We start from the raw sequence: 27,582 nt of genomic DNA on the forward strand, positions 1-27,582 counted from the left end.
ATACAATTTAATGATTTAAGGGTGGGATAACCAATTTGCTTGAAGAGTCACATTCATAATAATGTGTTGTGAAATATTGGGTTTATATGATGCCACAAAATGCTTTGATATGAATAAGTAATTAATTATAGTTCAAAAAAATGTTTAACGATAGCTTGAAGAAGAAAGGCAAGTACGTGGCTTTTGGGAATATGGACACATCATATTCCCTACGAGTTTCTCTTCTAAATTTCTAATCTTGATCGATTAATGGTGATCTAACGTAGTGATTTGGCTGTTAATATGTAGTTATGTACTTATATTTTAGGTTTACAGCTTCATAACAACTCCGATGAGTGAAAAGAAGTCAATACATCTGCCATCACGGACGTCTAGTTTGCTTTATGTAGACCCTATACTGATATACAAGCTGAAATATGTGATTAAAAGGATAAGGGAACTGCATTAACTTCTATTGTAGAGGCGGTTAACCTATTAGAATTGAGGAAATTGAGGAATTCATGAATTGATTGATTGATCTCATCAAAGTCAGCTCTTGCCCAAAGCCCACCAAAGTAGCCCAAGCTAGGGCTTTGGGCGCCATGGACAAACTAGTTCCTTCTTCCCTCCACTCTCCCTTCGGCCTCAACACTGATGCACATGATACATGAGTACCATCCCACTTTAAGAGGTTTTTTTTAATAGGGCACCATTTTACGGTGCCGCTTTAGACACCAAAGTAAAGACTGACCCTCAATCTCATGGTAAGTAGCAATCTGCCATATGTTTCACTATGTGGAATATATCCTTGTTACAGGAGATTGGGCTTGGAAATGTTATTTCGGCCTTTTGCGATTGTTCAGGCCCAGACTTAGCCTCTGATTTTCATGTGCCTAGAACTCCATTCTGTTGGGCTCAACAAAATGAACTTGTCGAGCTGGGCCGTCATCCAGCTTTTAGGCCCATCGCTCGAGCAATATGGGCCAGGCTAACGTACACAATCAGCTCACTGCTCACCAACCTCGGTGTTGTTATCGAGGGGGTTAGCCTGACAGATAGGAGACAGACGGACAACTCCAATCCAACTCACTGATGACTGAAGAACTGCATTTGGAAAGCCCCAAATGTTAGCGAAAATGCTGCCGTTTCTTCATCTCTCTTTCGTCGGTGTCGCTGCGCTCTCTCAGGTACCCAATCGTTTCTCTATTTCTCAATCTTAACATTATGGCTCCTGTTTTTGCACTCCCAATTTGATTTATGAACATAATTTATCGACTTGTCGAACATTGTTTTTAGGGTTTCTGTGGCTAAATAGTAAGCTGCTTCCTTTGTTACATTGATATTTGTAGCCGAGATTGGGTGTTTCATTGGCTTTTTTAAAAAATCTTGTCTCTGTTTTTCAGAAGCTTTTGTGAGATTTTAAATTTGTTCTGCATATGGATTCCGGTGTTTCTACGGATAAATGGAGGGAATGCACAGACTCAGCGGATGAAGCTTTAAAAAAATCGGATGGCACAACTGTTCTTGAAGCTAGAGGAAGTTTTCTTGATCCAACCACAACCAGTGTTGCTTTAGGGCCTATTACTCCTGATTCTGACCGAGAGAGCGGGGAAGTCCCTGATTTTGGCTCTCCAATTACTGTGCTTAGAAAACCAGCGAAACCACTCTGCTTTGATTTGGAGACTTCAAGAAATCAGGACCCATTTGTTTCAATTGATGACAGCAGCAGCCGCCCTCGAACTCCCAAAGGCGGTGTATTTGATCCATTTGCTCCTGGTCCTGATCGTCTGGCGCCGGCCCCATTTTGTAAGAAATATTTCGACAAATCAAGAATTAATGTTGGGCGTCGGCTTAGTTTCGATTCCTCATATAACATTGTGGAAGATGCAGGTTTCATGTCCGAGGAAGAGATGTTTGATGCTCTCTACGAAAATCTGTTGGAAGTTATTGTTACCAAGCAGGCTGAAGATGCTCTCTCTGAGATTTCAAATATTGTATGTGATTTTGATGCTTGCCAGACACCTCCCTCAGCACCTCGGCTAACTGGCATTGCTGATACTTGTCCTGGTGCGCCTATAAAGCCCACAGGTAAATCAAGGAACTTTGACTTGGGATTGTGCAGGAAGCTTGAATTTTGATGCTCAATGATTCTCATGTTATTTTTTTGCTGAGAACATGACACAACACTAGCAGCGAATTTGGATACCGTACACATTGATGGTGTGAAATTGTAAGATTAGGGCTTTTAAGTTATAGCTTGGGTTATTTAGGGAGTATATTCTGACAGGGAGCCATTTTTGTCTGACAAAGTTCTCAATGGTAGTAGCAATCTGGTATAGTAATTCAAGGGGTTTTTCTTGTGGAAATTAGCAAGAATTCTTTGTTGCCAGACTGTATCATTGGTGTTCCTTTCTCTCTGTTTTTTTCCCCATAGAAGAAAAATAAGAACAAATTCTGTTTGCATATGCCAACATTTGTAACTCTTAACAACTCTTCATCTAAATTTTAAGCAGGTAATGCTATCTCAGGATGTTGTGCTCCTATAGTTTGGTTTGATATTATTCGTTGTGTTGTTACCCAGTGGCAATCTCATAGAGAAGCCCTTATCTACATTCTGAAGTTCTAGATATTACGATCCTAGAAATGCAAAACGATTCGGATTGTTTCAAAAATCATATTTTGGTAAGATCATACGATTTTCTGTCCGATCTTACGATGTGATTTTACGATCTTAATGATTTTACAAAATTATTATTATTATTATTATTTTTTGTATTAAGGATAGTGGTGGAGATTGGAGAGCATCCTACGGCTCGAAAAATTTAGATTTTAGTGACTATTTTTTTATGATATTGATTTTAATCACTATGTTAATAAAGACACTGATGGAAATAATGAAAAAGATAATGTTGAAAACGAAGGCATTGGGGTGGATGTGTGGACACATGCAAATGATTTTTTTATCTTCCATTTATATTGGACTTTTGATGACATATATAATTGGAAGTATAAAATATAAGTTCCAACTTGCTACATAACTATTGCAGTTAGATTTTGTATCTTGTTTTTCATAACTTTTTGGAGGTCTTAGAAAATTACAATTTTGTACCATATTAACACTTCTATAAATAAGTAATAATTATATTTTAATTTTTTTATTATGTATAGAATATTATATTATGTTACTTATTTGTATATAAATAATTTATTGTATTATTTTATATTTATTTTTCAAATTTTTGTATAATCTTACGATTTTAGGATTCGATCTAGCATGCCTTCCATCGATCTTATGTAGAAACCCGATGTACACAACAAATTTCTCAGTGTAAATTAAATACACTTAGAACTTAATACAAATTACAAATATTGAAATCAAAGTGGACTTGATCTCTTCTTTTGACGTATTCCACCCGAATACGGAATCCTCTGATTTTTAGTTGAATGCTTCAAACAAATTCTACGAATTTGTATTAAAATCCAGTTGGATTTGAGTGTTAGACTTGAATTTGAGACTTGATTGTTGGACTTGAATTTGAGACTTGATTTGTTGGACTTGAATTTGATATTTGACTTGGATTTGAGACTTTACAGGAATTCTAAGAATTCCAGATTTAGAGAACTTAAATTTTCACTTCCGAGACTTGACTTGGATTTGAGATTTGAAGGAATTCTAAGAATTCCGGATTTAAAGAACTTGAACTTTTACTTCTGGGACTTGACTTGGACTTGAGATTTGAAGGAATTCTAAAAATTCCGGATTTAGACTTGGACTTGAGATTTGAATGAATTTTAAAAATTTCGGATTTAGAGAACTTGAACTTGAAGAAAATTTGAGAGAGTCTGCATAAATTATTTTAATTTAGAGCCCATTTAAAACCCATTTAAAGCCCATTATTTTATTTAATTGGGCTTACAAAAATTTTTATGTCTACACCCGATTTTGACAACCTTGCTGTTACGGGTTGAGAAATAATTATTGGGTTAACCTACCTATTAGTCCGGCTAGATTGCATTGCTAATGTAGTTTTCATCAATTATTTAACCTGTTGCTTCATGGAGGAGCTCGAATTTAGCGTAACCAATGATGAAAATAGGGTATTTGGAAGTCAGTTACTTTCTTGTCGTTTTCCTTTGAGAAAATTGTGATGTGATGTGGAATATCACTCAAATCATTAGATTCAAATTTTAGACTCTATAATTTTAGACGAATCGTGAAGCCCCAAATCCACCCATTATGGATTATAAAAAGTATTAGCAGTGCACAACGGCATTTTCATATAATTTTTCCAAATTTTCTTAGGGGATAAGTACTGAAAAAACCTCCGTACTTTGCATGTTGGGCCGATTAAGCCTCTGAATTTTTTTGGGCTAAACAAGCCCCTCAACTATGGGAAATTGTCTAAACAAACCTTTCCGTCAAATATCTGTTAAATAACATGTCACTTAAATCAAAATACCAATTAACTTACAGATTGCGATAATGAAAACACCGATGAGACTTGAACTCACGACCTCCCACTTGAACTAAGAGTTATAGCGGTCAAATTCACAATTTCAGCCATCAACCCGTTATTCTTCATAGACTGAATTGAGGCATTCATTCCATTCAAATGACCTCATTTTTTAGAGCAAGTATTTGGATAAAAATTTGATCAAATCTTTCTTCCAATCCTTTTCAAATCTTTTTTTTTTCCTCTAAACTATCTAAATAACAGAATTAAGAGGATATTCATTTCCAATTCTCTTTCCTTCTTCAAATTACTTAATCCAAACACGGTTAAGAGTTATAAAGTTAAAATATTACTCAAATATTACTTAAAGATGTGTTTGGTACAGGGCGATATTTTTTTTTAAATATCATAAAGAATTATATTATGGTTAGAATTAAATTTTGAACACATATATGTCTAATGCAATCGATTATTAATCAAATCAACCCTTGTTGGTGATGTCGGGCCGACATATTACCCCAATTTAATTACCACATTCGAAAAACTAATATTAAAAGAGTGGACTAAACATTATTATTGTCATTATTGCTAGATAAATTGGATCTTCAGTGGCTGCAATATTTTGAAAGAAACTCTCTTCCCTCACGACCTTGGCGTTTCACGATCTGACATCACCGATTAACGATCGCGGAGAGGGAAGAGATAGTCTCTTTCTTTGCGCGCAACACGCGCGCTTGTTTTTGATTTGGGTTCTCTTTGCTTGGTACTTGAAGAACTAGGGTTAGGGTTTTGGATTTGAGGTTGATGTGTTGGAATTAGGTTCGAAGAAGAGGAAGGAAGAATCAGGTTTAAATGTGTTGGTGAAGTAAAATTTAGTAGTAGATGGAAGGGCGGAGGATATCGGCAAGCCCTAGGCCGTGCTCGGGGAGGCGGGTGGTGGCGAAGAAGAGAGCGCGGTCGGATGTTATAATGAATAGTGTGAAGAAGCTGCAGAGGCGCGAGATTTCCTCAAAGAGAGATCGAGCTTTCACTGTCAGCAACGCTCAGGAGAGATTTCGCAACATGCGCTTGACGGTATAACTAATATTTGCCCCCAAATTTTGTTATGCCTTGTCTTTGACATTCTTTTCTTCTTTTCTTTAGAAATTCTCGCTGTTTCTAGATTTTTGAGTGATTATTTGTAACAAATTTGATTACTTGCAGCTTAGGATGATTTGAGTAATTGTATTTGAATATCTTTCTTCACAAATAAGGTTCTTGCAGCTTAGGATGATTTGAGTAATTGTATTTGAGTTTCGGGAGTGAGGCTTTGACCTGAGACAGTGGGAGAGCTACTCAATTGTTCAATTGTATAATTTATCATTATTGTATTTTCAATCATAATTGAGTTCAGTTCCTTTGTTACCTCTAACTTAGAATTATATTTTGCCGTGTCATGCTTAAGATATTTCTTTTTGTTTTAGGTTGAATATGACACTCATGACCCCAAGGGGCAATGTTCAGTGGTACTTCCCTTTTTGGGGAAGCGAACGAAAGTTATTGAGATTGTGGCTGCCCGCGATATTATATTTGCTCTTGCGCATTCTGGTGTTTGTGCAGCTTTTAGTAGAGGTAGCATCCCGGATAATACTTATATCGCAACAGAATGTTGATTTTTATTTTTTAATGCTTCTTGAAAACTTCCCGTGATGGACATTACTTTATTTACACGTTCTCTGTTGGTTATTTTACTTGCAGAGACAAATGAGCGGATATGTTTTTTGAATGTGAGCCCTGATGAAGTCATCCGGAGCTTGTTTTATAATAAGAACAATGATTCCCTTATCACAGTCTCAGTTTATGCGTCTGACAATTTTAGCTCTTTGAAGTGCAGGTCCACAAGGATTGAGTACGTAGAGCTATATATCTCTTTTCTTATTTATGTTAATTTTCGTAGCTGTTTCCTTTCCTTTTTTTTCTTCTCGCTGTGTTACTTATTCTCTTTCGTATGGTTAGATACATAAGAAGAGGCAAGCCAGATGCAGGATTTGCTCTTTTTGAGTCAGAGTCCTTGAAGTGGCCTGGATTTGTGGAATTTGATGATGTTAATGGGAAGGTGCTAACTTACTCTGCACAAGATAGGTATTTATCCAACATTCCAACACACATTCTGTCCTGTTTTCTTCACCACTAAGTATGTGTTTTTATTTGTGACTGAACATTTTTAATTGCTGTCAGTATATACAAGGTGTTTGATCTGAAAAACTACACCATGCTCTACTCTATATCTGATAAAAACGTACAAGAAATCAAAATCAGGTCCTCCCTCTCTCTCTCTCTCGTTCTTTTTATGCAGGTGATTCTCGTGCATTGCACTTCTAATTGTTTGACAGAACATAGCGTTCTAATTGCTAGACAGAACATAGCGTTCTAATTGCTAGAACCATAGCCTTCTAATTGCTTGACAGAACATAGTGTTCTTATTGCTAGAACCATAGCCTTCTTGTTCTGAGCTTGTAGTGTTCTATTGAATTATCTGATTTTAAGCTTTGATCCAAGATGAGGGTTCTTTGTGCTGTTACTGATTGCATTTTGTTAGACTTAGATATCAATACTGTGGAATCCTAGCTCACTAACATGGTTTGAATGAGTTGCTGAATGATTGTTCTATTTTCTTCTACTTGTGTGCCATACTTCATAGTTGCAGTCCCTAACAATTTATGTTTGCTTTAACAGTCCTGGGATAATGCTGTTGATTTTCAATAGAGCCAGTAGCCATGTTCCTCTTAAGATTCTATCGATAGAAGATGGCACAGTTCTCAAAGCTTTCAACCATCTGCTTCATCGCAACAAGAAGGTGGACTTCATTGAACAATTTAACGAAAAGCTTCTTGTTAAGCAGGAAAACGAGGACCTCCAGATTCGTGATGTAAGCCTCATCTTTTTGTGGAAATTTCTTTATGACTTTTCTAATTTACACGCCTTTGATGACACCTTGTGTTGTGTGTAGGTTCGAACCTCTGAGCTGATGGAAGTTAGCAGAAATGAGTTTATGACTCCTTCAGCATTTATCTTTCTATATGAGAATCAGTTGTTTCTAACATTCAGAAATAGAACCGTTGCTGTTTGGAACTTTCGTGGGGAGCTTGTAACTTCATTTGAAGATCACTTACTGTGGCATCCAGACTGCAACACAAACAACATTTATATAACAAGTGATCAGGATCTTATCATTTCTTACTGCAGGGCTGAAACTGACTATCAATGGGGAGAAGGAAATGGTAATTCTTTTACTTCCATTCAACTAAATAAATACAAGCAAAATTTTTTATTGTGGTTAAGAGTTTGGCAACGTTAAGTGTTTCTTATACTGCAACCCAACTTATTCTAGGTTCAGGCTGCCACACTTTTTTTCTTCAGTCATCTTCGCGGAGCATAGAATTAGTAACTAGCAAATGGAAGTAAATTAACAAATAATAAATTAATTGCGGTATAGAAATGGTAATCAAATGAAAGAATAGTAGAAGTATGCCTTGTAGGTTCATAAATGATGTGTCTCACTCAGTTCCCAATGATGTATAGTTCCTAATCGTGCTGGTTTGTAGATCTATTGTTAATTGGAATATATATAGTTTTGTCCCTAGCTAATGCTCGTGCTTGTACATAGCTCATTACATTTGAATGCTATACTTGTCTTTTGGATAAAGCTACAGCAGAGAGTAGTGTGGATTAAGTGCTGTAAACATGCCAATGGTTCTCGCTCCTGTTGCTATGAGATCATCTTTGGGTGATATTCAGGAACATTATAATTCCTGACGCTGGCTGGTTCAATATTAGGTTGAGTTTGGCACTGCTTATCTTGACCTGTGTTATACTCATTATTCACCTTATGTCTTTTTTGGGAAAATTAAGCAGAAGCGGGCAGGAAAATTTTTGTCAAGTTATCCTGATTTGATTTTGAATTTTAATACGCTACAGAAACGAAGTTTTTTGATGTGTATTTTTCTGCTTCTCCATCATTAGAGTGTCTTTTGTACTTTACGTTTTTCGTTCAGGTTGGTTTAGTTTCAAGTTGTACGAATATGGTCGAGGGGTTCTTTATTTGGTTTTATGTTTTTCTATGCAGCTGGGTCTATCAATATCAGCAATATCTTGACTGGGAAATGCCTGGCTAAAATAAATGTGACAAATGCAAGTCCCACAGTTGAAGAGTGTAGCAGCAGTAGTACAGGCAATTCTAAAAAGAGGATTATCACGGCCCCAATGAGCAGCACAGTATCTGAGGCTTTGGAAGACATAACTGCTCTTTTCTATGATGAAGAGCGCAATGAGATATACACTGGTAACAGACATGGTCTGGTGCACGTCTGGTCAAATTGAAGAGAAGATGTTTTGTCATTCTGATCTTTGGTACACGCGGGAAGAACACGGTGGGTTTTCGTGCTTCGTCTAACCAGGACAGATAGAGGATGGTCTGTTATTCTGCCCTACTGGCTCGAGTGAAATTTAACCTTGGGAGCACTGTATCATCATTAGATGAGTTTCAAAACCTCTTTCAGATTGTATCATTAGATTTGTTAAATTGTTGTGTAGTAATAGTTCCTGCATATGTATGCTGCCCGACTAAGAACCATTGAGGGCAGGTAAATGGTTCACGAAGTTGTTATCATGCAGAAATATCATTTGTGTATACTTGATTTTTAAATGTCACGTTGCTTGCAGAGTGGAACAAAGTTTGCCATAGTTTTTCCTTCTGTGTTCGGACCATGCATTCCATCTATGAAAAAGCACATATTTTTGTTTTGAACATGTGGTCGACTGTTAGAGTTGCAAAGGTATAACCTAGAAGTACATCTCGTTTGTCCCTGACCCGACATGTTGTGGGAGTTTTGTTCGTGGGTGTTGAGAATGTGGGGTTTACAGTAGAGTTTGTACATAGAATTAAAGGTACTATGTTGTTGGTGTCTTTCCCTCGTTTTCTGAGTAACTATTCTGGCTCACCCTGTTTTCCTCTCGGCTTCAAGATCTGAAATGAGCAGAGCAAACTTGCATCCACACACATGAGCGCACCGGCGTTATTGAACTCTCCACAGTAGTTTGGTGCAGAAAATATGGTAACCAGTTGCCTATCCGCAAAGAATTCATAACCATCTTCAACTACCTGCCAAAACTCACACCCATCAATTGACTAAAAGCTTTGCCCCCCTAACAGACTAGCATTTGAACCACAGAGAAAAAATTTGTTTTCTTTTTCAAGGAACGATGAGAAAATAGAGCTCGTAAGGTGGGAAGAAGAGGAGGAAGAAGATGATCCCGAAAAGTTTCCCGAAAACATTGACCTTAGACTTTCACACACTGAACACTCACAGACTAACCTTACATTATTCTCTTTGTCATCACGATTGTCAAAAGATTTGAGGAATACCTGGTGTGCGCGGCATATCAGATCAAGGTCATGCTTCTTCAAGAATTCAGCAACCTTGTCAGCTCCAAAGGTGTATGAAACACCCCTATCATTCTCACCCCATCCTTGGATGTCTTTGTCGGGATCCGCCCAGAGTAAGTCACACAAGAGGCCCTGGTCTGGCACATCTGCAGGCCTTTCTATAGCTCTTATTTGATCCAAGCTATCCATTTCTGGTGAAAGTCCTCCATGCATGCACAGAATTTTGCCATCAACAATTGCAGTCACAGGCAAGCAGTTGAAGCAATCTGTAAATGTCTTCCATAGGCGGACACTAAAGCGTCGCTTGCATTCATCGTAGAACCCATAAATTCTATTGATGGAAGCACATTCGTGGTTCCCACGAAGGAGGAAAATGTTATTCGGAAACTTGATCTTGTAAGCAAGGAGGAGGCATATGGTCTCTATACTCTGCTTCCCTCTGTCCACATAGTCTCCAAGGAAGAGGTAGTTAGAATCTGGTGGAAACCCACCGTACTCAAACAGTCGTAAGAGGTCTGGATATTGACCATGTATGTCACCTGTAATCACAAGATCAACCATTCACTCAATCACCCACTTTAGATCCCCAATTTACTGCTTACACAGAAGATGGTTTTGGCAGACTTTGAGGTAACTTAGTTTGCATAACTATCCCAACATTTTCTTGTAGCCTTCTTCCCATTTATGTAAAGAAAAAAACATTCATAAGCAAACATTCAAAGAAAAATTCAAATATTCCTAACATTCATCATTGAATGCACAAGATTCTACATGGTAATTCAGATCACTATGTCATGGATTAGGTCCTTCAAAAGGGTTGCCGATCAAGAAAAATGGAAAAAGGGATCCAATGGTGAGAATAAGATGACAAGAATGATAGAATTACATCTTGCACAGATAATCAACAAATCCAGAGAAATATACGAAGAATTGTTCATATAGTCAAACAGAATTACAGAAACATTTCTGGATTGATCAGGAACTACCTTTTCTTTTCCCTCTAGCCCTAAATTACCAGAATAAATATAAATATATACTCTATATATATAAATGTAAGACTATACAAAAAAGAAAGATTTACATACCACAAATGTTGATTGGAGCTTCCAATTCAAGGAGAATAGGCTGGCTGAGGAAGACTTGTTTGGCAGTGATGCAAAGTTGACGGATTTCAGATTCCGTCAGCTGAATGCGTTTCCCTCTGTTATTCCTTCCTTCCAATAGCCTCTCTATCAACCCATCCAATCCTTCCATCACCGACTCTTCCCTACCCACCTCTTCTCGATCGATCTTCTTTATTTGATCTCCCTCTATCTCTCTGTTTTTCTCTTTGATCTTGATAATCCTGCTCTATTTCACAGTTTTCTCCAAATGGGTACGAGAAACCAGAGAGGTTAGATTGCAGAAGATTCGGGGGGAGTTGAGATATAATTGGGGAATGAGTGGGGGGTGTAAAGACTCGATGATTGATGGTATCCGTTGACCTTAGTTGCTTCAACGGTTGTGATAAGCTGAGGCATGTTGTCCAACGGTTGTCAATAGCTGGAGAATATACTCCGATTGTGATGGTAGGAATGAGTGTCCATAAAACAGGCATTGGGATTCACCCTCTCATGCCATTTTTATGGATAATAATAACAAATATTGTACGGATAATGCTTGAGACCCACAAAAAGAGACTCCAAAAATTCTTCATTTAATGTGTAGTGTTGAATGTGAAGTGTGTCCTACATATATTTTTAATTAATGGCTATTCTAATACCATATAGATTTGAGATATTTTTGAGGGTCTCTAACATTGTCCATATTGTATTAACCATCATTTCTTCAAAATTTCAAATCCATGAATGGTACATTAATGTGCTCGCGGTCGGTTTTTGTTTGACATGAATATAACTGACCAAACGATCGGTGTTGTCCTTTTTTTATTCGGTTTTTAATAAAGAAACGGTAAGTTTTGTTGTTTTTTCAAGTTGGTTCTTAGTGGAGAATTGTGTAACTATTTTATTATAAAAAACCAACCAATCTATTCGATTTCAATTTTGGCATTTTTTTAACAACCCTACTACTGTACACTGTTTGGAGAAAATAATGCATTTCTCATTATAATAAAACCGTGGACTGGACCATTCCAATCAATCTTCCTTTAGATCCGCAAATTGGGGTATTTTTCAATAGATATATAGCAAGATTAGGATGTCAACCAGCGGAACCTCTTTACCCGTTCTCATATATCTGTTAGATAAACTCATTACCCGTCCCATTAAAATACTCGTATGTAAAAATAGTAGCATATACGAGTACAGGGTGAGATAAATTTCGACAAACCCAACTCAGCCGGATACAAATGTTTATGACATCCCTAAACAAGAGCTACTCATTTATGATTTTTCTAAAATTTTTGAAAGAATTAGTGCTAAAAGTTTACTGGTCCTCCCCCGGATCCAATTAAGAGAGCAAGGCGTAACAGCTATAAAACAGCAAAATCACATCTACATATATCATTTTATACTTAATAAATTTAATATCACATCTGCTAGTGTTTCACTTTTAATTCAGCACCACAAACATTGAAAACAAGAACTGAAAAAAAATGACAAATATAAAGGAGAAGGGACCTTCAAACAAGACGTGAACATCACAAGGCAGAATTCTAGATATTGTATGAATGTTCAAACTCTTGAATCACCAAGATGATGACAACCGGAATTTACCAAGCAAGGTCTGCCCTTTTTTACGTGCACCATATGGAAAGGTTTACCAGCAGTAATCTTCGAGAAAGGATCAGACTTCAGAACTGGGATTTGTCAAGGCTGTCAAAATATGGATGATCAAGGGCTACTTTTGCCGAAATTCTTTCAGCAGGATCATATTGAAGCATTTTCTGCATTATCCAAAAACGAAGACACAATTAATGCCGCCAATTTAAGCCATAAATCCCTGATGGCAGCAATGATTTTACAAACTAAAGCTATCACACTGCAAATCCAATCGGTTAAATCAATCATCCTTGACATAGAACTGTAATCCATATCCATTACTCTACATTCAACACATCCTCAATTGCAATAGAGAGTTATCATGTCTCAATGTTATTTATGTTTATATTTTCACATAGGAATCAATGGCAAATTGTTTTTCGCAACATGCACCCTAACTAAACTCCAGTTTCAATTTCTGATCATTCACCCTAAATAGCAACACTAGGACAGGACAATTCAAATTCTAGAAATCAAAGGATTCAGATAAGAGACCTCTTATGATGTAGCAGAGTATCTTACTACATTCTTAATCGTCGAGGCATATGTAAAGAATACAAGGAAATACGTACTTCTCTGGTACCAAGGATGATCCCAAATCCAGTATACTCGATGCTAATGATCTAAATTTTATCAGTACGAGAAGGTTCACATGTTGAATCTTAACTCCAGTATCATATATTTCCATGTCCTTGGCTTATTCACAAACTACTTAAAAACAGTTGTTGGTTTTCTTCACCCATATTATATCCAAGGATCTGATAATCTTATATATAATAGGGGATTTTAAAATATTAGTTCATCACAAGCTTAAGTTGATATATACGGGAAATCATCATGAATTCCATAAATTCAATTTGTACTACCAGATGCACTACAGCTTCCTCACTGTAGAACAATCATCTTCAATTTTGAATCTGATAACACAGTAAGTGCAGTGCAAGGAGGCCAGACTGACGTGACCCCTAACGCGATCTTAATTCAACTATGAAGTCTATAAAAACCTCTTGAGTTGGCAATAACTACCAGTTCATTGCTTATGACATATATAACATCTGCGCATCCCCATACGGCCCCTAAAGCAGAGGAATAAAAGGGCAGGAAAACATTGGGTCCTTACACACAGGAAGACCACTGCAATTACTGAATGCAATTAAAATAAAAAACAAGGAAAAAGAAGAAGGATGTACCGATAGAAGATCAACTCCATGAGGACCAAGAGATGGAACAGCACGTGCCAAGTTTTGAGGCTCCCATCGTGGATAGACATGCCAGTCTCGCAATGCAGTAACTCCTGGCCACTGCTGCTCGGTGGGGGTTCCCAATAGCCTTCAAATTGAGGAGATAAGAGAAATGAAAACACTGCATTACGACATTGAGATGGTGCACGAGTAAAATTAAGCGTGAAAGTGGTAAGAAACCTGAAAATGTGAAGCAACTGCTGGAACTCCGAGTCCCCAGGAAATAGGGCTTGCCTTCTTACCATTTCAGCTGTGGATGAATAATGTAACAGAAAATTCAACAATCGTAGCAGGAGGATAGATTAATTCTACTAAAGACGAGAGCACAAACACTAAGAAATTACTATTATCAGCATCAGAAATTACCGAAGATGCAGCCGACCGACCACATATCAACGGCAGTGGAATAATGGGACGAACCAAGGAGGACCTCAGACGCCCTGTACCAGAGAGTAACAATCTCATGCGTATAGCTCTTGAGAGGAACAGTAAAAGCACGGCCGAGACCGAGATCAGCGATCTTGAGGATGCCTTTCTCCTTATCAATGAGAAGATTCTGAGGCTTGAGGTCACGATGAAGAACGCCATGGCTGTGACAGTGTGCGACGCCCTTGCAGAGCTGGTACAGAAAACTCTGGATAAGACTGGGAGGAAGCGGCCTAGGGTTAGCACCTTTGCGGTGAGAATCAATGAATTTCTTGAGATCCGTGTCCAGGTACTCGAAGACAAGGTACAGATTGGATTTCTTGAGGTCAGAGGAAGAGTCAGGGGAGGCGGCGTCGACATGCTCGACGGAGAGCAGGCGGACGACGTAGAGTGACTGAGAGAGCATCTGGAGGAGAGAAACCTCGCGGAGGGCTGTGGGAGGCACGCCCTCCTCGTCCATCTCCAATCGTGTCTTCTTGAGAGCCACCAGTTGGCCACTAACCTTGTCCTTCGCCTTGTAGACTTTGCCGTAAGTGCCTTCTCCGACCTTCTCAAGCTTCTCGTATTTCTCCATTCCTTGCGAGCGATCTGATCTGAACAATCCAATGGCAGATGAAAACCGTCTGTGCCTGTGCCTGTGCCTGTGTCTGTGTGGAGTCCGCTGAATATGAGTGAGGGCGTCGTTTGAAATTCAAATTTTTTGAGCACAAATGAGGGAAATGCCAGATCACACAAGCGGCGCAACGGTCCACCCCGCGCCCCCACGTGCTTTTCTTCCTTTCATGATTTTTGGATACAATTGTAATTTCTCGTATACTTTAGCATAAATCAACCGCGTAGGCATGTATATTCAAATGTATACTCTTATCATGTTCGAGAAAATGATAGAAAAGTATAAGAATTTAATGATTTGCAAGAAAATTATTATGAAAAGTGATACTTTAAGACAGGTAATCGGTTTTTGTAAGACAATATTTGCCCTTCACCAAATAATTATACTGAGTTATAACAAATACGCATCCAAATTTATGGATCACATTTTTCTTGATACACTGGCACTAGAATGTCAAATTACTTTGAGAATGATCAAGGCAGACAACAACTTGGCATTAACCTAGCCTGGTTACATCGTTCAGTGTAGAGGAGAAAGATTCTTTAGGTTGGGCATTCGAATCGATGAGACGTAATTTCTTGGGATTTCCTGAACTCCATAGACTGAGGACAATTGCACGAACTTTCTTCTTGGGAGGGGTTATTAGTCCTATTCTGGACTTTGACCCAATCTTACTTGCATACTAGGCTTCGACTCAAGGCTAAATTGATAGCTCACTATACGCACGAGATAATCATCCCGGGTTTAAAACTAACCCAAGAGTCACAAAGTGACCGTTGGGCTGAGAGCGTGGGGGCTACTCAGTCACCAAAAAAGAAATAATAAGAAAAATGCTACAATAATAAATTAATAATAGAAAAACAATAGGAAACTTCTAATCACTTTAATCTCCATGGGATCAGGCAGCCAGTGAACAATCTTCATCAGACGTAATTCATTCAAGGTACAATCTTCAATCAAACAACACTCAGGAAGGAATGCATTTTATGCAATACAATCATACACCACAATCAACAAATGAATAGTTAATCAAACTTATAATAAATTAACAGCAAGCACATCTAGATATTAGTCTTTCCAGTTAATCTTTTTGCGCAGAGATGAGGCTTTTTGTCAACCAGATTGCAGTTTCCCTGGATGACTCGGCTTCTTCCCCAAATGGCCTTAGCACACCAGTAAGCTCCTCTATTTTATTCTGTCTAAGCAACCGTGCAGACAGCTCAAGCAGAGACTCTAAAGCATCAGCTCTTTGCAGACTCGGCTTCTCCTGCCCGTTCTTGGTTTCATCACAACTTAAGGCAGCCAGTTCATTTAGAAGCGAATTGTCATGCAGTGTGTCGTTAATTAAATGCGTATCATTTTTCTCTGAGTTCATAGAACAGTTATCCAGTTCTGCTCCTGAGTCAGCTTTGCATGGAGGCATATCTTTATTTTCAGAAGATAAGCACATGTCAGCGCCTTCCGCGGGGACATCAGAACTTTCCACTCCCCCTAAGAAGCAGCTTCCAGGTTCTACAATGGATTCGAGAATACCATTGGATGAACTTTTATCAATTGGTGACTCATTATGGTTAGTAATATCCAGACCGGGCATTGTCAACTCCTGGGGATTATCTGGTGTAGCGTCCTCTTTCTCATTCTCAAGAGGAGCTTCTTCAGGTACTTGGTCACATGCTTCTTCACCATTTATCGTCACTGTCTTAACATGAATCTCCGACGATTGTGAAAAATTCACAACATTTGGTTCTTGTTCTTCTTGCTGAGAATTTGCTCCCTCTGAGGGGAACTCAGTCTCAGTGCTGTCCTCTTGAGGTGCACTGCTGAACTCAATTTCAATGCTGCCCTCTTGAGGTGTACTGATAAAGTCAGCTTGCTCATGTCCATTGCAAACACTTACTTCTGAATCTGTAGACCTGGATTTTGGACTATTAACAGATATATTAGATATTTCCACAGGGAAGCTAATAGGATCAACCCTCTTAGTTTCAAGGTTCTCATCTGTACTGGCTGATGATGTCGGCATTTCATATTGAGGCAAAGAGCTAGGTTGTACATACCCATTTCTCTTACATGGACTAACATTTTCAGGCTGGTTTACGGCTCCAGTATCTTTGTCTCTATCGTCTTTGCCACCAATTGGTTTGCGGGATGGTGATTTTTTCGTTGTTCTCTCCTTCAAGTTGTTTACCGGCTTTATAGGAAGAAAAGTGGAAGATGGTGTACAGTAGCGAAGAACATGTGGTTGCAAATGTGGATTCCTCAACAGTTCGGCCGCCTAAAATTTAAAAAACATACATGTATTAGAACAACTCATGATTTAAAATTTAATATTGAGGGTCAAACTCACTGTTGGTCTATGTTCTGGGTTCTTTCTTAGCATGCTCCTAATAATTTGTTTCCTGTGACAAAAAAGAAAACATGAAAGCTTATCATCTTCAAAAATACATTACAAGTGATTCTTGTGAGCATGGGACGCACATAAATTATATCAATCATTCAATAAAACTCTTTCATACTAAGTATGAAAAACGAAACACTTACAGTGCGGAGGAGTACACTATTGGAAGAGGAGAAAGTAAGGATCTGTTTATTCTGTTGATGAGTCCAGCCATATCCTGTTTGAGTTTATTAATTACTAGGCTGACAAAAATTTTCATTTGTAATAGATTTCAGGAGCTTCACAAGTAGCTTCATGATATTCACATAGTATAATCAGATTTAGCTCAGAAGCATATTCTTGCCGTCTAGTTGAAGAGAGAGATCAACAGGGATAAAATAAAAAAGACGGTAAAGCTGAGACAAAGAAGAATATGAGAGAAATACAAGGATAATTGAGATGTCAAGAACCATTAAGAATATACGCATCTTTACATTTACCAAATATCTTCAATCAATTGAATTGTACTACGGTTTTAGATCTTACTCTTGAGTCTAGACACCAAAACCAACTTCTGAGAAATTTAGTCATAAAAAAAATTAAATTTTCATAGAAGGAAACTGAGAAAATGTTTGTAAGTAAATGGTAAGAGATCTAGAAGGTAACTTTGCACCGTTCCTAAACCTTATACATGTACCCTACGTGCCATGCAGAGAGGGTGAAGCTCAAGCCAATGGTGGCAATGCTCATAGCTTTTCAAGGGGAATCATTATTATTTAATTTGTTTGCCTATTACTTAAATGGTATGTAAAATTTAAACATAACTATAATTATTAATAATAGTTCATCAAACTTAGCGAAATTCCAGACTAAAAAAGTTCGTTAAACTCACTACAGTCAAAAAGGCATTTCAATGATTATTGTGATGCAAAGACTTGTAATCCTGTTTGTTCTTGGGTTGCAACCCTTGGCGCCGTTAATAAATCTCTTTTATTCAAAGAAAAAATGATGCAAACACTTGCATAGAGAGTTCTAGATAACTAAAACAATACACACACAACTATAACAAAACATACACATTTATGTTCACTTCCAAAAATTTCCAGGCCTAGTTTTACAGACATTGCCATATGTAACCCAAAAAGTACTTACAGGAGCTTTAAAAGCTGGTTGATGTGAAGCAATCTCAAACATACAGCACCCTGACATAAAGCAATAATATTATCTCTCATGAAGACCTTGAGTACTTTGAAAACTCAGATAAAGGTTTGTGGGTCACTTACCAAGCGACCATATGTCAGATTTATAACCATAAGGTATATTTGCAAGGATCTCGGGACACATATAGTTAGGAGTGCCGACAACCTATATGAGATGAGCAATTGTAACAAATCATGTGAATAAGGTAAATTCAACCAAACAGTTATCCTGTGCTCTCTTAAAATCCCAAAGACAAAAGTGCTAGCTCAATTAGAATGTGAAAGTTACTACATGGCCTTCTCCACGGCAGGCAAAAAATAACATGAAAAATACTTGGCCTAGCTTGGCAGAGATAATTTTAAGGTCATCATGTCTTTTTTGATGGGTCAAGTTCAAACTCTGCCCTTATGGCATGCTGCTGAGGAGCATGAAAAGTTGACAACTTGTAGTTCGTAATTTCAGTTTGGGAAGATTCAGAAAGCAACATTCATAAACAAAGAATGAAACATATCATCTCTATTCTTTCCTTTAATTTTTTCTACCTAGGAGGTACTGTAAGCAATCAATCATACCGAGGAAGCAAGGTCTTCCGTGTTCAGTAACCTAGCAAGTCCAAAGTCACCTGTTGAGTCCACAAAAGATATAATTTTCTCAGAATATACAAAGACAATGAATCAAACCCTGGTGAAGAAGAAATATATGAGAACGATTTTGTCATCATACCAAGCCGGATGTCATTTCCCCTTGTTAAGAAAATGTTGGGACACTGCAACCATACATGGTGTGAGGAATAATAACTATTTGCAAGTTTTCTTTCAAAGCAAGAATGTGTATGCATATATACCTTTAGATCTCTGTGAATAACACGGTTAGAATGCAGGTAGTCCACAGCTAACAACAACTGAGTGAGCCACTTGCAGACCTTCTGATGATCATAAGATATACAACTGCTGGTAAGAGGCACATTAACTTGTCTAGGAACACCAAACAACTCCATTTATGAATCCTAAAAATACCTCCTCAGGAAAATATGTTCCTCTAGCCTTCCCTATAAGCTCAGCCCTGATTCAACAGAAAGGGAAAATAACTAAATAAGAATGTTCCTTAACTAACTCATTCATAAGCAGTGCAGTGATGAACTTTCCTTTTTCATTTTTTGGCATCCCATTGTAAAAAAATACATTCGAACAGGTAGTCCAGTGTTAGAGTTGCAGAGGTGCAACTTAGAGGTCACAGTTTCAATTCTTAAAAACAATCCCACCGCATATTCTGTGGGGTTAACCCTGCGTGCATCTTGCCTATCTCCGACCCCTCCCACTATGAAAGCCTTGTGCACGGGAGTTGTTTACCTTTTACCATTGTAAAAATGCTTTTTGATAATAATGAATCACTTGTCAACTTTCTCCAACAAAAACTAAAGTTGTTCTTCAATGCATGGAATAGAAGATGAGAAAATTCAACTTTCCAACTGCAGTCAGTAAGAGATTACGGTAACTGCCTTCCAAAAAGATTGACCCCACAAAGGACTAGGCATATGAAGTATTGTATGAGCAGACATCATGCTCCAAGCAGCTGACATGACTATTAAGTACGCCCGTTGTGATTACAATATACCTCAATTCAAGTTTAAAACTTCCACATCAACATGAAAAGATATCAATGAGACGATTTATAAAAATTACATGTCTCCATCCTCACAGTAGCTTGTTACTATGCATACACAGCTTCCCTACAGGTCACACAGAAAAACATATTTCAGCATGTTGAAGGCACAAAAAAAATTGCTTTTGAATGATTGATTGATCTTTTACTGATCGACTTCAATGTAATTTTGCCGAAAAAATGTTAATATACAGTCTATACGTTTTGCATTTATCTGAATGTAAATAACTTATGCAATTACCTTCTCCACCCAGGAGTCTTTCAACGCTACGATATATGGGTTATTGAGCTTTGCAATCAAGTTCATCTGCAGCACAATGTCAGAAGATATATTATCTCTCTAAAAAGTTAAGAGCAGTCTTTACTCTTTAGAGGCATTTACTCTACTTGAATTTTTGGGTTACTAGATATCAGTAGGCTTCTCTTCATGATACTGGCCTAGCAAAATAACATTATTTAACCTGTAACCATATAAAAACCCATCTAATCAACTAATCATGCGCATAGGCAAAGATGCATCTTCGGTGTAATAGTTGGGAGAAGTACATCTACACCCAAGTAACTCCCCCACCTCCCTTTTTCCCCCAACAACCCAGAAATAAAGAACAAGTCTTTAGGTTATCGGGTTCCCTAACCCAGTTCATTTTACTTAGAATACAGCTATTTATGGAATTTAAAATAAAGGGTAACCTCTTGATGTGCAGTTCGCTTGAACTTCTCTGTTTGCTTAGCTAAGGGAATCTTCTTCAACACATACCTAACAGAATGAGAAGAATAAATCAATCATACAACAGGGAGGCTAAAGTCAAAACATTACTAAAGGCCAAAACAGCCGTGCGGGCACGACACCAACCAAAATGGAGTTCAAGTCACAAGATCAGCTAATACTTGTGTTACATTAAAAATCCATCCCTGATTATGAATATTGACTTGAAATTCAAAACAGGATGCTGGAATAACGTATGTTGAAAATCACCAACTAGCCAAAGCACGGAAAGATCTTGCTCCTATTCGCAGTAGTTCTTGCAGCACAGCAAAAAGAAACAGGAAAAAAAAAATTAAGTTGGAAGAGTAATTGGGGATTTACTTCTTTTTCTCGGCTTTGTGGAGGACAAGAAAAGTAGCACCAAATTTTCCCCTCCCAATCTTCTCGATAACTTCATATCTATCCAGCCTGGACTCAGAATCGCCATTTTCGACCTCCATTAGGACCCTGAAAACAAATCATACACAGCTTCCACGCTGATAAAATCACCAGAAAGTCGGATGCAAAAAAATTAAATTGTTCCTACAACACTTACCTTGAGGCTCAGGAGTATAATACTTACCAGGCCAAATTTTCTTCAAGGAATGGCTTCAGAGAAAATCTAAAAGACCAAATCCCCTCTGAGACGCAGATAGTTCAGTATCAATGACTGTATAGCAAAAGAGAGAGATGGGAATGGTCAGAGAGAGAGAAAGAGAGAGAGGTGGGAGGCCAAAGTCGTTCAAATCAACAGAAGAATTAGCCTAATTGTTGACAAGCGTGTCTTACCCAATAGAGAAAACAGCGAGGGGGGGAAGAAGATAATAAAGCACATCACATATTTGTAAACTATTTAATAATAAGACTACTTTATTAAGTGATTGATTATCCACACTAACCAAAAGAAAGGGGGTGGAGCTGCCGACAGTGACAAGTATGGTCCATCCATGGAACCCCAAGGGAAAAAAATGGGCAGGGGTTTGCTTGTATTTACAGATTCAGATCAGATCAATCTCTCAACACCTGGAGACCTAGGAATGTTTCCTAACATAGTTGTGATGTCACCATCCTTAACTGGGTTTCGGCTTTCTAGCGCCACTGCGATGTATTGTATTCTTGATTTCTTGTATTATGCGCCTAATCATGATTTTGTGAATGCAAAACCTGTTGGATTAAACAGATTTATCATGATTACAGCCATTAGAAGTGACTGGACAAAAGATAAAAGTGTCAAAATATGGGAGACGGTAAATTTTTTTTTTTTTTTTTTTTGACGATGGGTCGCAGCTACCGCCTTTGATTAGGCATTGGGTAAACCCATCGGGTTAGCATACCAACAGGTGTGCCTTAATCCATCGGGCGAGCAAGTGTGGGTAAACCTAAGAGTGGTCCCAAAATTTTATCCGATTCAACAGATTGAATTTGTTTCACCCAAAATAAATAAGTTTGAATATAAATGATTTGTTCGAAATTTAGGTTCGAACATAAAAATTTTATCCGATTTAAAACCGGATCGAAGTTCAAACACAGAAATCTTGTTAGGACATTAACCCAAATTAGGTTATTATTCAAATTACTTGTCTGATTTAAACAAATCTGAAATTGATAAAATAAGTACATCCAAAATTTGATTTGAATTAAAATCCAAACATATAAATATTTCGAGAATATATATTCTTATCCGATCCATAATTGATCTTTTACCACTCATAAACTCATCGAACAAGTGTCAGCATTTTCGCACTCTCTTCTAAAAGACTTTTAAGGGAGGAGGTGATTTTTGACAATCAAAATCATAAATAGTTACATAAACATATTTTGAGCCCCAGAGTTGTGATACAAAAGCCCAAACGATTGCGAGGCCCATCATCGGTTCTTTTACCATTAAGGTTATCCCACACGGTGGCCACAGTGTTCACCAGTGATACCAGAAACCTACTCAAAATTAAACTGGGAAAAGGAGATACCTTACAAAACCAGTGATCATAGAAACCTACCTACGCAATGACACTTTGGATTCTCATAATCTGAACTCGTTTTCAGCTAGGCCGATGACTTGCTAACTGTTCTTGGTTTGATGGCGCTGGGCGACCATCATATACGGGCATAGCAAGAGACAAAATGCATCCAAGACGTTACATAAAGAAGACATAGAAATGAAATTTGCACGGAGGATAACATCATGGAACTGAATTTCAATCAAGGAAAATCTAATTCCGCTTTGACCTCTTAGAAGCTTTACGGCTTTCGAGTTTTTTCTGTGCAGCCTCAAATTCTTCTTCTGTGAGATCTGGAACAGCGCCATCTCCACCGTATTTAGATACAAGAGACGAGAACATGGAATCAAGTCTGCCTTTCCTCTCACGTTGACGCTGAGATATAACTGCAAATAGATCTGCTTCTGACTCTTTACCTGATCTGCAAAATACGAAAATCATACAATCTTTTCATAGGGCGAGAATAAACCTTAAAAATATTAACAGGAATGCTGTTGCTGGATACTCACTTTCCCCTCTTTCTCAGAGGACTGGTAGGCGGTTTCCTTTCTGATACTTGCTTTGCCCATTTTTTATATGTTTTTGTTGCTTTGACTTCTCCTATAAAAGAAAGCAAATGACAGAATTTGTTATATGACGGAAATTTTAAGTATTCACTCAGAAATCAAAGGCATTAGATCCTCTGATGAGCAATTATTTATTCATGAACCCTTACCAGCAGCTATTGCCTCATCAAGAATATCCTTGAAACGGTGTGAATCAAGCTTAGGATCTGAACAAAGCATCGAACAGAAGAGACTGCAAAGAAAGAACTGTTGGACATCAAAACTAGTCTAGTTAAAAGAAATGAAGAAAAATGCATTGAATAGTTACCTGTTCATATTACCCTTGCACTCCTTATATAGGTTGATCAGATCTTTCTTCTCCAACTCAGAACCTCTGTAGTTCCCTTCAAACTCTTCAATATCGGCCTCAGTGACCTGAGATAAATTAATGCCTTGTCAACACTCAACACAAGGAGCATCATAACACTGAAATCATATTGGAACGTCTTGTGAACAGATATTGTGACCTTCTTGTACATAGCTCTGAAAAACTCGTGCAGATTATTAACAACTTCATCTGCAAGGTCCTGATCAACAAACAATGATACATCAGAAATTGTCTAGCAGTACAGTATTCATTTCCACAGAAAAATAAATCATTCATTTTGATTCGCAGAAAATTAAGCTGAGTACATATTCTCCCAAGAGATGGTTTAAATGTGTGGAAATATCAATGCAGATAAACTCAAACAGAAGTTTCTAAAACCACTCACAGCATCATCAATGCAGCCAGTCTGATCATAGACTGCCCGTTTTTCCTCATCACCAAGAATTGATATCACCTTTTGCAATTGCTGAAATTTCTCTTTAGCTTCCTATAGCATAATAAGTGACAAGTTAGAAGCATAAATACAAACAAAATGGACAGAAAAATGGAAGAATAGCAAAAGTAATAGAAACATAATGCAGTCAGGAATCAAGCACATCACTCTCACCTCATCGCCAGGATTTTTATCAGGATGGAGTCGCAAGGCCAACTTATAGTATGCTTTCTTTATTTCCTGTTGAGAAGCTGTCCTTTCAACACCAAGAACCTACAAACATCCAATTATTTTCTGGTTAATTGAACCCTCTGTAAAGTTACTAAGAGAAATAACAATCTTCTGAATGAAATGAGGCAATGGCAATCAAAATCAAGAGGGAGTGAATGGACAGCAGGAACAGTAACACCACCAATAATAACAATAAATTCAATAATAGAGTTCTTGAGAATGCAGAACTAACCGCAAGCATAAATGTGCCCTCCAGAGAAATGTGATTTATAATATTTTGCCTAGGTGCAAATGGTCAGCTATTAAAGGCAATATACCTAGTTATTGCGTATTGGTAGGTGCTCCTCAGAGTGAGGAAGTTATCAATAATTTAACTTTGTTTTGCACCTTGAACCCCTTGATGAAAACTTCTCCTTTTGAGAAGCTAAAACTTTTATTAGAACAGGGACACCTGATTAAAATTTATTGCTTACAGAGTAGTATTTCTTTCCCAACTTAAATGGCTGCCAACCAGCAAAGCATGAAGAGCTTTCTAACATGTGAAAAGCTCAACGACCAAAGATGTGATTGAGAGATATATCAACTTAATTGAGAGATGATGAAAGATTCTTTTAACTCTTGTTTTTATGATACTTCCACTCCATTGAAGCTAAAAGTGCAATGTTGCCCGCTTCATAATTTAATTTGAAGTAAGAGGCAGGTTCACCCAATGGAAGGACTACTTAGATACTGAAGTGTAACAGAATTTAACAATAAATATTTAGGACTATTTAGAAGGAAGGACAACCTATCTGGTGAAGTATTTGATGGGCGGATAACGAATACAGAAGGAAATTAGAGTTGACTGGTGTTTTTATCAAATCTCCAAAATAATATACTACCTGTCCCTTTTCTTGTGCCCACCTCATTGTGTGAACAGTCGGAAACCATACAAAAGGGGAGCACTAGTATGGAGAAAAATCTTAATTCAGCTAGCTGTGAAGGCATCAAGTGCAGAAAATAATTTGGAAGCTTGGGAGCTTCATATCTAAGAGCATTCAATATAGCCCTCTTGGATAAATGGTTCCAGAGATTCTTAAAGGAAATATGCAGGAAAGCCATTGCAGTGAAGCACAACAGAACCAACAGCAGTTGAAGCACAAAAAGAATTAAAGGAACCTATAAGGGTTCGGGGTTTAGACAGAGTTTGAGAACCCAGGGGAGGGAAAGCACCAGCACTTCTTTTGTGCTAGCAAAGAGATTTAAATTTTAAATTGATTTTGGGAATGAGTAATTACACACGATGCAGAGCCTCCAAGGTGATTTAGGGTTTTCTGCTTATCACATATCCATTGAAGACGGGGTTATAGCCAGTTTTTGCAATTTTCAGCTTCTATTGAAAAAATTGTGCTAAATCATGTGCAGGTTATGGTGAAGGTTAACTGATATATTCACACTACATGCACATCAACCGTACTATTGTTGAGTAGCAACGAATTTCTATTCAGATTCCAAATAACGATCCGAATACAAATGGTTTCGAAGGAAAAGAACTCCCGCTTTAAAACAAAATAATTTCCGATCCAGGCAGATTCCATAAAACAATTCGAGGAATCGAGACGAAAACATGGCCACAGAATCACCAGAAATTCTAAATCGCCAAAGCAAACCGGAAAATCGAAACCCTAATCTAGAGCCAAAAATTGGTTCGAAATAATAAATTTCAAACCGGAATTAAATAAATTTTTCAACACAATAAAATACCTCATAGAGGCTCTTGTCCTTGGCAGAAGATTGACCGATATTCTCTCGGTGCTGCTCTTCTTCTACTCCCACTCCTTCCTCTTCACGAGAAACCCTAGATTTCTTTCTCTTTCCCATTTAGCACAAATGACAAAAAATAAATACCGATACTAACAACAATAATAATCAGAGTAAGAATAGAACTCGAAACTTGCTGTATATTGTGCAAGAAAAATATAAATGGTTTATCGTGATTTCCATTCTTATCCGACCTGAATTTACCCTCCGGTCTGTTCCCGCCTTTTTGCGTACAATTTTCCCGCCGGGTTAACCCGGACAAACGGGTCTCTACTCATCGGATTTGAATGGTTTGTGATGGGCCTGGAACTGGCCCATATTAAAAAATACGCTTACAATTTGAGCCCTAAGGCCTTCATATACGCCAATGGCCCATTTAATAGTCCAAACCGCTTTTCCAATTTCCACTTGGAAGTCCACGGGACGTCTAAGGCAATGCCCACTAGATAGTGGTGAAGGGGTGGAAGAAACCGAACCAACCCGTTTTATAAACCGAAAATACGAACTGAAGTATATAAAACGGTTCGGTTTTTTGGTTTTCGAGTTAAGTTTGGGTTGTCCATTTTATAAATTACGGTTTTCTGATTCGGTTTGGTTTGTTTAAATGTATTTTGGTCTCAAACCGAAGAAACCGAATTACTTATACACGTTATAAAATTCTGATTAATAGTTATACAATATTATAATATATGAGTGTCAGTTGATAAGGTCTAAGGCCCCATTAGCCCAAGCCCAACACTGCAATGCAAAGAGAAGCTCATATTATCTTCAAAGAGAAGTCCTGCTTATGAATAGCCTCATAAGTCCATAACCAGTTAACCATATCCCATACCAAAGTAGTAGTCACCAACACTAATATTTGAAAAGTTTGAAGATGTTGACCGCTAGATCACGAAGAAGACCAGAGAAGCCGCACCTCCGCAGACTTATGGTTTCTCATTTTTGATATGGTACAGGAAAAGGAGATAATGAGAAGAGTAATCACAGATCTGAAGAAGGAGAGAGATGGGGGAAAGCGGTGTAGGTCTGAAATCTGGAAACCCAGATCTGGTTTTCTTAAGCAAAAATTTGTTCCGGGGGACTAGAGAAAAATTAGAGGGAGAGAGATGGCCCATCTACTGCCTTTTGGTTTTGGTAGAACTCAAGAGAGGTTAAGATGTTGAAGGAAATGGTTTTGGAACAGATGTATCCTCCATTTCACGATTTGTAGCTTCTTATAAAGCGAATTTACTATTTATAGTACTAAGTTACAAACAGAGTGTAGTGTAGCTATAAATAGTCTTGTATCACAACTGTGAATATAACTT

The 27,582-nt window shown here is 37.8% G+C and overlaps 6 protein-coding genes across 10 annotated transcripts; 2 read left to right on the forward strand and 4 right to left on the reverse strand.

Annotated features, from left to right (window-relative positions):
• Window positions 1-1,008: 1,008 nt before the first annotated feature.
• LOC119998830 lies at window positions 1,009-2,509 on the forward strand. 2 transcript variants are annotated; one of them, XM_038846277.1, is made up of 3 exons: window positions 1,009-1,166; window positions 1,383-1,785; window positions 1,870-2,509. In XM_038846277.1, exons 2-3 carry the CDS (start codon window positions 1,416-1,418, stop codon window positions 2,115-2,117), a joined length of 618 nt encoding a protein of 205 aa, XP_038702205.1. In that variant the 5' UTR covers window positions 1,009-1,166; window positions 1,383-1,415; the 3' UTR covers window positions 2,118-2,509. The 2 variants fall into 2 exon arrangements, with proteins under 2 accessions (XP_038702205.1, XP_038702204.1); XM_038846276.1 differs by having other exon boundaries at window positions 1,383-2,509.
• A 2,497-nt stretch (window positions 2,510-5,006) lies between these two features.
• LOC119998707 lies at window positions 5,007-9,145 on the forward strand. Of its 2 annotated transcripts, XM_038846081.1 has the most exons (8): window positions 5,008-5,507; window positions 5,897-6,044; window positions 6,171-6,321; window positions 6,429-6,554; window positions 6,651-6,731; window positions 7,149-7,341; window positions 7,423-7,693; window positions 8,539-9,145. In XM_038846081.1, the coding sequence occupies exons 1-8, from the start codon at window positions 5,316-5,318 to the stop codon at window positions 8,790-8,792; spliced, it is 1,416 nt and encodes a 471-aa protein (XP_038702009.1). In that variant the 5' UTR covers window positions 5,008-5,315; the 3' UTR covers window positions 8,793-9,145. The 2 variants fall into 2 exon arrangements, with proteins under 2 accessions (XP_038702010.1, XP_038702009.1); XM_038846082.1 differs by lacking the exon at window positions 6,651-6,731 and having other exon boundaries at window positions 5,007-5,507.
• Window positions 9,146-9,190: 45 nt separating this feature from the next.
• On the reverse strand, window positions 9,191-11,288 carry LOC119998708 (serine/threonine-protein phosphatase PP1 isozyme 1-like). Its single transcript, XM_038846083.1, has 3 exons — window positions 10,944-11,288; window positions 9,838-10,397; window positions 9,191-9,573 (listed from the first exon to the last, which is right to left on the reverse strand). The coding sequence occupies exons 1-3, from the start codon at window positions 11,110-11,112 to the stop codon at window positions 9,400-9,402; spliced, it is 903 nt and encodes a 300-aa protein (XP_038702011.1). The 5' UTR covers window positions 11,113-11,288; the 3' UTR covers window positions 9,191-9,399.
• Window positions 11,289-12,331: 1,043 nt separating this feature from the next.
• On the reverse strand, window positions 12,332-14,940 carry LOC119998325 (cyclin-dependent kinase B1-2). Its single transcript, XM_038845628.1, has 4 exons — window positions 14,225-14,940; window positions 14,039-14,108; window positions 13,808-13,946; window positions 12,332-12,742 (listed from the first exon to the last, which is right to left on the reverse strand). Exons 1-4 carry the CDS (start codon window positions 14,856-14,858, stop codon window positions 12,650-12,652), a joined length of 936 nt encoding a protein of 311 aa, XP_038701556.1. The 5' UTR covers window positions 14,859-14,940; the 3' UTR covers window positions 12,332-12,649.
• An 807-nt stretch (window positions 14,941-15,747) lies between these two features.
• LOC119998729 (serine/threonine-protein kinase Nek6-like) lies at window positions 15,748-21,813 on the reverse strand. Of its 3 annotated transcripts, none has more exons than XM_038846114.1 (15): window positions 21,781-21,813; window positions 21,465-21,551; window positions 21,224-21,349; window positions 20,827-20,893; window positions 20,378-20,443; window positions 20,157-20,203; window positions 19,491-19,536; window positions 19,319-19,399; window positions 19,198-19,240; window positions 19,047-19,096; window positions 18,558-18,639; window positions 18,427-18,476; window positions 17,439-17,512; window positions 17,245-17,296; window positions 15,748-17,172 (listed from the first exon to the last, which is right to left on the reverse strand). In XM_038846114.1, exons 3-15 carry the CDS (start codon window positions 21,340-21,342, stop codon window positions 15,979-15,981), a joined length of 1,971 nt encoding a protein of 656 aa, XP_038702042.1. In that variant the 5' UTR covers window positions 21,343-21,349; window positions 21,465-21,551; window positions 21,781-21,813; the 3' UTR covers window positions 15,748-15,978. The 3 variants fall into 3 exon arrangements, with proteins under 3 accessions (XP_038702042.1, XP_038702041.1, XP_038702040.1); XM_038846113.1 differs by lacking the exon at window positions 21,781-21,813 and adding an exon at window positions 21,671-21,713; XM_038846112.1 differs by lacking the exon at window positions 21,781-21,813 and having other exon boundaries at window positions 21,465-21,664.
• Window positions 21,814-22,806: 993 nt separating this feature from the next.
• LOC119998831 (chaperone protein dnaJ 6-like) lies at window positions 22,807-26,525 on the reverse strand. The gene is made up of 8 exons (XM_038846278.1): window positions 26,219-26,525; window positions 24,419-24,517; window positions 24,197-24,298; window positions 23,951-24,010; window positions 23,752-23,858; window positions 23,594-23,676; window positions 23,388-23,478; window positions 22,807-23,299 (listed from the first exon to the last, which is right to left on the reverse strand). The coding sequence occupies exons 1-8, from the start codon at window positions 26,333-26,335 to the stop codon at window positions 23,092-23,094; spliced, it is 867 nt and encodes a 288-aa protein (XP_038702206.1). The 5' UTR covers window positions 26,336-26,525; the 3' UTR covers window positions 22,807-23,091.
• Window positions 26,526-27,582: the final 1,057 nt, after the last annotated feature.

The sequence above is a fragment of the Tripterygium wilfordii genome, chromosome 5 (genome assembly GCF_013401445.1).
Source record: "Tripterygium wilfordii isolate XIE 37 chromosome 5, ASM1340144v1, whole genome shotgun sequence".
NCBI lineage: Eukaryota > Viridiplantae > Streptophyta > Magnoliopsida > Celastrales > Celastraceae > Tripterygium > Tripterygium wilfordii.